The sequence below is a fragment of the Marmota flaviventris genome, chromosome 1 (assembly GCF_047511675.1).
Source record: "Marmota flaviventris isolate mMarFla1 chromosome 1, mMarFla1.hap1, whole genome shotgun sequence".
NCBI classification, from domain to species: domain Eukaryota; kingdom Metazoa; phylum Chordata; class Mammalia; order Rodentia; family Sciuridae; genus Marmota; species Marmota flaviventris.
In genome coordinates, this window is record NC_092498.1 from 101,331,171 (window position 1) to 101,341,675 (window position 10,505).

The 10,505-nt window shown below is 37.0% G+C and overlaps 1 protein-coding gene across 1 annotated transcript in view; it reads left to right on the forward strand.

Annotated features, from left to right (window-relative positions):
• Hecw1 (HECT, C2 and WW domain containing E3 ubiquitin protein ligase 1) overlaps positions 1 to 2,379 on the forward strand; it is a 411,800-nt gene extending 409,421 nt beyond the window's left edge. The window contains exon 28 of the mRNA XM_027938390.3: positions 627 to 2,379. Within this exon, the coding sequence (XP_027794191.2) occupies positions 627 to 738 (112 nt within the window). The 3' untranslated portion in view covers positions 739 to 2,379. The remainder of the gene's footprint in view (positions 1 to 626) is intronic.
• Positions 2,380 to 10,505: the final 8,126 nt, after the last annotated feature.

The following is a 10,505-nucleotide window of genomic DNA, read 5'->3' on the forward strand; positions in this document are numbered from 1 at the left end:
CTGGCAAGCATAGGCCTGCAGGATGAAGCACATAACGAAGACAGCAGAATCTGGGACAGTGGTCTGAGGATGTCCCAGGCATTGAGAGAAGGCCATCTCACCAGTTCAGGTTTTCTTAGAAATGCACTTCAGCTTTAGGTGATGCATGTTCTACCAGGGCAGAGGAGTCAGACTTGTCCCCAGGGCACACCTGACTTGAATGAAGAATTGGATCTCAGATTCCAGAGCACTATGGACTCCTTCCAGTTGATACACATGATTTACAGAGGCCCAAAAATCAGGACTAGGCAAGAATACTTGGGAATATGATCCTTTAACAGAAATTCTATTTCTGCCTCTTTCATTGAAGTTCATATCTCAATTGCAAAATCAGAGTGATACCACAGAGTTGATATATGGTTTGCTTGTGTAGTCCTAGTATAGTGTAGTTCACTTACAAATACCAACCACTCATTTCTAGTTGTTCCATTCCCTTTACTGGTCTGTTTATATCTAGAAGGCTATGGTTTGTAGTTTGCAATGTTTTATGGTCCTGCTCACCTTTGATTCCATTTTGAAGTCATAGATATATCCAGAAACAGTTATATCATTGAAACACTCTCACCAATCTTTTCTCCTCCATTCAGGGCACACACGTGCTTCAACCGATTGGATCTTCCACCATATCCCTCATACTCTATGTTGTACGAAAAGCTTTTAACAGCAGTAGAAGAAACCAGCACCTTTGGACTTGAGTGAGAAAATGGCACCTCGCCTGACATTTTCCTGGCCAGTGACATCACCCAGTTCTGGGATGACCCCTTTTCCTTTTCCCTTGGTCAACTCTCCTTTGATTTTGGTATTCCATGATTTTTATTTTCAAACCAAATCAGGATTGACAAAAGCTGTGCATGAAGAACTGCCTTCTTCTAAGATCTAACCTTCAGGCTTATCTCCTCTGTTTTCAATGAACTGCTAGCCTGTATGCAATATTAAAAAACAGCTGTCTCAAGGTCTGTGTATATCTCCACATACCTCCATTATTAACAATGAAATACGAATGCAAGTTACGCTACACTTGACCAAATGGTAATAAATGTTTACTTCCATTTCTATCATTTAAGAGAAAATTTGAGCATTAAGCATTCCAAGCTTTTATACACCCATGTCTTCTAAGCAGAACCATCATTTTTTTTTATCATTTCTAACAACCAACTCCAAACCTAGAAGTTGATCAACTCTTTGTTTTCCTCCCATTCTGCTTTACTCTGTGCATATTATCCATTCAAAGGACAGAAGTGGCAAAACTGAAATTTTTATATATTCATGATTTACAGATGGCATCAGTCCCATCAGCTGGAACTAGCCTAGCCATATGGTGCATATATGACACTCCCAGCAATTACCCACAGCAAGTAATACACGTCCTGCTGATGAGATGCAGTGTATCCCAAAGGTTGTGGGGATTGTGGGCTCAACTTGGGTTCAGAGAAGTCTAGAGGGGGAGCACTCTTGGTGAACACTTACCACATAAGAAGCACAAACCTGTGCCCATGTCTAAGAAGGATATTTTGATTAGTGTAGACCGAAGGAGGAGGCTCAGCCCCATTGTGTTGTATAGAATGTGGGAAAGCAAACAGAAGAAAGAAAAAGACATATCACATTGAATTAAATATCTGAATTCTACACTGTTTTGTTCAGTCTAGCTACCATTCTCCTTCACAAAAGAAAAAAAAAATGTATAGCTAATCTTGTGACTTTCATTAAAGCCAAGTTTACTTACTTGGCAAACTTTTTTTTTAACTTTGGTATTGATTTTTTCATACTTGTTTCTTCTCTTTTTTAAATTATGGTTATCAAGTTCCTTCACATCTGATTGTCCACAGGGACAATATGAAATAAGAAGCTGCAGAGAGTGATGGTGCTTGTTAGGGATCAAGGGCAATATGTACTTCTCCTTCATCCATAGCAATCCTCCAAAGGCACGTTGATTTGTGTCAAAATAAATATCCAGTTTCTTTTCGCCTTCAATAAAAAGATATCTCAGAAAACTTTGGTTTTCAGAAAAGCAGTTGCAGGCTCCAAAGACAGCCTCACCTCTTGATTACATTTGAGATAAACCCAATCATAATGGTCATTTGCTATTTTTGTAACCTTGTTATCCATGTTGTCTGAAATATGTCATAAATGAAAGTGTTTTTCTTCACTGGGAAAAGAAGAGCTAAAGAGACCCAACTATTTAAATGTCACATTGTTTTACGTGTATTAAAACAGGGAGAAATGTAAGACAACATTGATTTCAGATCAAGCCTTGCCTTATGGCTCCTTATACTGTGTCTGGGCAGTTCATTATTTGTGTTCCCTGCATTCTAAAATAAAACATTTTCTTAGTAGAAATTATTTACAATGTTCAGCATCCCTTCATGCTGTGTAACTATTGTCAATCAGTAGTATGTTATATGTGTTAAATTTACCCTTCCTTGTGGTCTAAAAAGAATACTTACCAAGATGAGATGGAATATGTAAGTTATATGATACAGAATTTGAAAGTAATGGATTCCATTGGAGCTGTTAATTTATTTATGAAATCAGAACATAAGAATTGCTGGATGCAGTTGCTCATGCCTGTAATCCCAGCAACTCGAGACTGAGGCAGTAGTAGGATCACAAGTCCAAAGTCAGCCTCCACAACTTAGTGAAGCCCTAAGCAACTTAGAAAGACCCTGTCAAAAAAAAATGAAAAATAAAATAAAAATGGCTGGGGATATGCCTCAGTGGTTAAGCATGCCTGGGTTCAATCCCTGGTACAAAAAAAAAAAAAAAACATAAGGATTACTCAAATCATTTTTACCATATGCTTAGTCTAATATTTTGAAAAGCAACTCTAATACAGGGGCATCTTTCATTTTCAAAATTTGGTGTTATACATATACAAATATTTATTAATTCAAGCATTCAACTCTTTTTTTAGTACTTATATTATTTGTTGGAAAGAAAGCTGAAAGGAAAAGATAAAGCCTACTCCTAGAGTTTTACATAAATATCTAATTAATCTATTAATTTGATTAATTAATATTTATTCTACCCTTATACAAAAGGAATAAGTTATCTTGGAAATTATATATAAATGGATAACATGGGTATAGATGGTTCCTCAATTAATATCCTTATCTACCACCTCTCCCACCAATGCCTTGGCTCTAGATGTATCCCACCTAGCATCACAGTGTTTCATAAATGTGCAAAATGCCATAAAGAGATACTGATGTCAATGTCACCTAAAAAGAATGTAAAGTTTGCTTAATGAGGCCCCAGCATTCCATTACAGCCTTGCTCTAAGGACATCACAGTGAAGATGAGCTCAGAATTCAGTCGTTGAAAGATCTTTTCTATCTCATACATGAAGCTGATTTGGAAATTATGTCTAGTTTCACCACAAATAGCTACAGAACTGAATTTTGCTATTAAATTTCACAAGATAGAGATGTGAACCACCTTGAATTATATAATTCAATGGGTGAGGAAATTCTATTTGTTACCATACATAATTTTTTTCTAGCTTGAAAGCATAAGTTTTCTCCATGGAAGCAAATTTCAGAATTAGTCACTTATAAGTCACAACTCCCCCCGCAAACAAGACTTTTTTAGATCTAGTTTTAGTAAAGGTGTAATATGTTTTATTGGGAGAGAAATAACAACAATAATTAAGAGAAAATTCATGTTACAATTTTGAAAATGCTTTTAAATGCTATAAGAGATTATAATAATAATTTCATGGATACCACAAATGTTTTCTTAAATGACAATATTTTTTAATATTTTTTTTAGTTGTAGATGGACATGATGCCTTTATTTTATTTATTTGTGTGTGTGTGTGTGTGTGTGTGTGTGGTGCTGAGGATCAGACCCAGTCCCTCACATGTGCTAGACAAGCATTCTACCACTGAGCTATAATCCCAGCCCACAAATGTTTTATTCTCTAATACAAAGATGATTATCCCCGAAATAGAAGCTGACTCTGCAGGATGTGAGGGAGAAGTCTAGATGTACTGAATTATTTGTGACTTCCTATGTATGTAAACTGTTAAAGTTGTGAAAACTGTTTTTACTACCATCGCTATTGTAGCACAAAAATTGCTGGGAGGTGGTAACAAAAGTAAGAAAGAGAGATGATTTTTTTTGGCAGGCTGCAAACATGAAAGATTTCAATCTTTTTCCTTTAAATGCGTGATTATAGGTCTTTAAACAGTGAGAATATTTGTGTGGCAAGCCAATGAGCTGAGTTTTCCAGGCAAGTTCTAATCCTGTATCAAGTGAATCACCAGTCCCTGGTCAAACCATGTGTCTGAAATTTGGGTTCAGAAAATTTCTCAATTGCCACAAATGTTTTCCCAGTCAAGATGAAACACTTTCAGATGAAAGTAGTTAGACTTTACATAACAAATGTGGTGCTTTATTATTATTATTATTATTATTATTATTATTATGTATTTCAGTGTTCATTATTAAAATTACTGCAATACTATATCATAAAAATCTGGGATGGATGTTCCAGCCATCACAAGGTCCAAAAGAGAAAGTGTTATTTTCCTGTTAGTGACATGTAGTCCCTTTGTTCTAGTAGAAAAAAGGTGCCTAGAGGTAGAATATAGAGTAAATATTGTTCCATTAGCCTACTTCCTGCAGCTTCCAATTTATCTAAGAAAATGTCTATTAACAATTTTGTTAAAAAGTCTTTGTTCTAGTCAATAGCAGGAGCAGTCCACATTACTGGGCTGATTTTGCTTATAACGACAAGAGAAATGTCACGTGATACTCAGGCCGCGCTTTCTCTTCCATCATACAACGTTCAAGGAATGTCAATAAACTCACTTTGGTATGGCACTGTGTTTGCGCTTTATTGCAAAGGGAAGTCTAGGGGAACCCATAACAATTTGTATCCTGTCTGTATCCTGACTGGATGCAAGTAATAAAACAACATAGAAAGCTAACAGCTATTTTGATAAACAATCCTCAGGAAAAATAAAATCCCTTATCAAACATAGTATATGCTCACAAATCCATGAAATAAAGGAACAGCTTTTGTAACAGGTTCCTTGTGTGTGCCTATTAGAGCTACACTCAAACCACATGGGCTTCATTTGTGAGAGTTCTTTAGGCTGAACCAGGCCAACAGTTGCTTTGGTTCTGGTAAATTAGTTGCTTGGCTACCTTGTCGTGGGGGTAGAGATACAGAATCAACACTCAGACTCCTAGAGCTGGTGAAAGAACTGGCTGGAGACCCACCTCAGGTCGTTTTCCAGTAGCTCAGTTTATTTTTGGAATGCAGACAATTGTTATAGGGGTCGAGTGGGGCATGCTCATCAATCATACACAAGCAAGATAGTCTCCATAAGCCTATCATCTTATGCCTAATGTAACCACACTATGAGGATGCTCTAAATATTGCTATCATCAGGAAGGGTCTTTGTCCCTAGGGGAGGGGGTTTCTAAGTGAGTAGTTCCATGCCTGAAGCTCCTAGCTATCAGTTTCCTAGCCTGGCAGCTTGGCAAAGCTAACCACAAGTGCTAAGGATATAGATTCACTAACGCCTCGCTAGAGCAGAGCATCCCACCCTGCAGGCATTCCTATCAGGCCTGAAAAAGTATAGCTTCTTCAAGCCTTCCAAACTGCTCATAGCTTCTAGCTGCTAGCTGTAAACTGAAAGTTATTCCAACAAACAGTGGCTTCTATGATAACCTACCTGTTGAGATGCATCTAGGAAGACTTCATGCCTGACACCCGGTATGGTGCTGGGACAAAGGGGTTCCATGAGCAAACCTGTGCCCTATAGTACCTATCACAAATTCCCAGTATCAAAATGGTAACAACTTACCATTCAAAAGATCAACCATATGGTTCTTACTGGGTGGTCAGAACCTGACTTATTCTGTCAGGGGAATAATATTTTTTTTATTAGAAAACAGTGTGAGCAGGATTGAGAAAGGAAAATCTGAGGGACTGATTATCTTGATATTACATTTTGACATGCATGCTCAGTTTGCTTTAAATTTTTTTCTCTATCTGAAACTATTTTTTCTCTTCAGGTAGAAGAGAATGATTAGCCTAGACCATAATTTACCAAAAGGAGCAGGTTATATCATTTTGTTTTAATCCAATCATTATTCTGAAATCAAGATTAGATTTCAGAGTTCCTGATCTCTATGACTGATGCTCGCTAATTATATGCTGTGAAGGAAAAAGGTGACATATATTATTTTCAAAATGTAGTTTAAATATGTTTACAGAGGACGGCTCTCCAACAGGATAAATGGAGTGACGGAAGAGTAGACCTTTATTAGTGCTTAGGAGTTATCACATTTGTACCTGGGAATCAGTGGAGGTATTTTTCTGGCTTATCTTGGAAATGAGGAATTTGAGACAAGGAGATTTGACTTGATCGAGGCCACTGAGGCCTTTTGTGACAGGATGCTCTGTCACAAAATACCCTTTGGGGTTCTGGGCTTCTGGACCTGGCATCACCATTAGGAACTTGGCCAGAAAGGAGAGGTGGAAGAAGAGATGGAAGCCAAGAAAGTGCCATGTGGACACCAGGAATCCACAGCTGGTGTATAGTCACCAAAGAATGTGGACTGCTTGCTCTCAGAGAGCCCCTCTGGATGCCAGGATTGCAGTCACAAAGTAACTCAAAATTGATAGTTTAAACAAGTCTAGTAGTTTGTGATCAAGGCCATCAGAGGGTTAGTTCTCTTTTCATTCCTGTCTCCTAGGCACTGGTGATGGCCAGCTGACCATCTTTGGTGTTCTTTGGCTTGAAGATCTCTATCTTCATTGCCATATGAATGTGTGTGTGTATGAGTGTGTCCAAATCTCCCCTTTTTATAAGAACACCAGTCATGGAGGGTTAGGGCCCATTCTAATGACCTTTAACTTGATTAGCCCTATAAAGATTATAACTCCAGCCAAGTACAATGGCTCACACCTATAATCCCAGTGACTGCGGAGGCTGAAGGCAGGAGGATCACTAGTTCAAAGCCAGCCTCAGCAACTTAATGAGGCCCAGAGCAATTTAGTGAGACCCTGTCTGTAAATAAAACATAAAAAGGACTAGGGTTATGGCTTGGTGGTTAAGCATTGCTGGGTTCAATCCCTGATACAAAAAAAAAATTATGACTTCAAATAAGGTTACATTCAGAGGTACTAAACTAAGAGTTAGGACCCCAACTTATCTTCTTTGGGGGACATAATTCAATCCTCCTACCACCTTAAGAGCTTCCAAAAGGAATAGTTAATAATAATTAACACTTTACATGTATCACCCCATGAAATGGTTACTTTAAGATCCCCACCTTAGCCAGATGCAGTAGCACACATCTATAATCCCAATAGAACCATTCTGAGGCAGGAGGATTGCAAGTTCAAGGCCTGCCTTGGAAATTTAGTGAATTTAGGTCTGAGGATGTAGAGTACCAATGGGTTCAGTCCTCAGTACTGCAAATAAATAGATGAATAAAGCAAGAAATATTCCCCCCACTTTAAACTGGGAAAAAAAAATCATAAAGAAGTTAATTAACTTGCCCAGACTCACATAAATAGTCAATGCAATAGACAAGTACAAGTAGTGGTTCCAGGGCCTAGCACTCAATCACTACCACACACTACGCTCATTCAATTAACCATTTATTGAATTCTTGAAATTCTCTTGCCTCTACCTTCTGAGTAGCTTGAATTGCCACTACACCCTACTCCTAACACTTTTAAATGTAATAAAAATTGGTCATGACTTTTATCTTGTCCAGATTTTAATGTTTCTTTGTGGAAAGAATACCTTCTTTCAACCTTACTCTTTCAGTAGGAAAAATTAAATGGCTGTGGTAGATCACATAAAATGGATTAATTCTTCACCCCTCTCCCAATTTTAATTCTTTGAATTGTAATTCAGTAAGCTTTTGTATACTTTGAGTCTGTGGTATGTGCATACAAGTTAATGATAGATCTCCTTGGTGGCTTGTTTCTGTTACAAATATATAATGATCTTCTTTTGTTTGTTTGGTAGTAGGGATTGAACCCAGGGCACTTAACCACTGAGCCACATACCCAGCCCTTTCTATTTCTTATTTTGAGACAAAGTTGCTTAGGACCTCACTAAATTGCTGAGGCTGGCTTGGAACTAGTGATCCTCCTGCCTCAGCCTCCCAAGTCACTGGGATTACAGGCATGTGCCACTACAATGGCCTTTTTAAGCCCCAGTGATATCTAACATACTATTTCCTTGGTTATTGAGGGTTATTAAGGGTACACACCCCACCCATAAAACTTTACACTCAATAAACAAAGAATATACATTCTTTCTAAGCACATGAAACCTTTTTTTTAAAATTACTACATTTAGGATACAGTGTCTCAATAAATGCCAAATTTAAAAAATCCCCCATTCTCTGAAATTGGAAGACAATAGGATAGAAATAATTTACCACAAAACAATAGCAAAAATTAGGAGTCCATAATTCATGGATACAACTAACTCATCCCTAAGAATTACATATTCAACTGCAATGTACATGTCTCTATTCAGGGGGCTAATAGACATATTGAACTTCAATCAACTAGAGTTTTGATCAGGAAAGGTAAGACAATTCTGAGCGATATGGAGTAAGAATTCATTCTAGGAATAAGCCTTACACCATTGCGGAAACTGGTGAATAAACATGGAAATTTTTGCCTCTGACGGTTGACCTGTTTCAGGAATAGAAGTGAAATATAAAGCTAGAAAAAACTAGGACAAATGAATCTCACAAGGATAAATTGAAACCCTTGAGAACAATCTAGAACCACTATTTCTCACTGCCTCGAATCTCAAAAAATGTGGGTGACCTGCTAAAAAAGTTGGCTTTTCCTGAAGCTGCACACACACCTGACCCAGGACTCAGAGAAACTGCCCAGATTCTTATCTCAGACTTGTCTAATTTACCAGCAATTTCTGTTGGCCTGACCTTGAAAAATTTTCCATTGCTTTTCACCAATTCTACTGTCACTTTCCTAATCCAAGCCACAATAATTTCTGACTTATTGTCACAGTCACCCATATGGCCTTCCTGCATCTAGTGTTGCCACCCTCAGTCTACCCTCCATGCTACAACCAGAGCAATCCTTACAGAAAGTGTTAAATCATGTCACTCTCCAGCCCCTCCAATTGTTTCGCATCAGCTCACAAATCCCTACCTGACCTGCACATGACTACTTCTCTTACCTCTTAGCTCTTTCTCCCAACCACATACATTTTCACATGACAGTCTGTACAATCATGACTTTCTCTGCTTGGATTGCTCTTTTCAGTATATCTATATGACTAATTATATGCTATGAAGGACTCTCCCTATGTGTCACCTTTCAGAGGGACTTTTCCTCTTCAATACATCCTCCAGTCCCTCCCTATTTTCTTTTTTGGTTTCATGATTTCTCATGTTACCTATCTCCAGTTGATCAGTTGATATCATATATATATATATATATATATATATATATATATATATATATATATATATATATATGTATATATACACACACACACACACACACACATATATAACTGTTTGTTATATATCTCTTCCATAAGAATGTAAAATCCAGGAGAGCACAGATATTGTTTGTTTTTATCATTACAAAAATGCCAAAGTCTAAAATAATTTCTGGCTAAGAGTAGATACTCACTGGATACTTCCTAAATAAATAAATGCATTAATTTTATACAGAGTGTAAAAAAATAAATAAGTGAGAACGTAACTAACACACTTTATGAAGCTAGCATAACCATGATATCAAAACCGGAGAAGGTAGGCCTAAGAAAAATATGGGTCAAATTCAATATATTTTAAAATGATGTCAAGTTAAATTAATTTAATGCAATCCCAACCTAAGTTCAAGGAGGATTTTTGTAGAAATCAACAAGCTGATTCTAAAATTGATATAGAAATTCAAAGGGCCTAAAAAAAGACTAAAAAATCTTGAAAAATAACAACAAAGATGTAAGATTGAATGTATTTGACTTCAAGACTCCCTATGAGGCTAAAATAATCATGACAGTGAAAAGAGATGCTAGAGATGGAGCTTGGTAGTAAAGCACTTGCCTAGCATGTGCAAGGTCCTAGGTTGGATCCCTAGCACCACAAAATTAAAAAAAAAAAAAAAAAAAGACAGTGAAATGACAGATAAATAAGTGGAAATCTAGAACATCACTTTTCAATATAATTTTCTGAGATGATGAAATGCTCTATATCTACAGTGTCTAATATGATATCTACTAATCACATATAGCTAATGAGCATTTGAAATGTGGCTATTTAATTTAATTTTAGTGAATTAAATCTAATTTAAATAGTTGCATATAGCTAGTAGCCACTATACTGAACAATGCAGAAATAGTCCAGAAAGATACCTGAAAATATTGTGAAATGATTTCCACCAAAGTTGCCAAAAAAAACTGGGTAAGTTTATTAAGAAAGAAAGAAAGGGGGGGGAGAGGGAG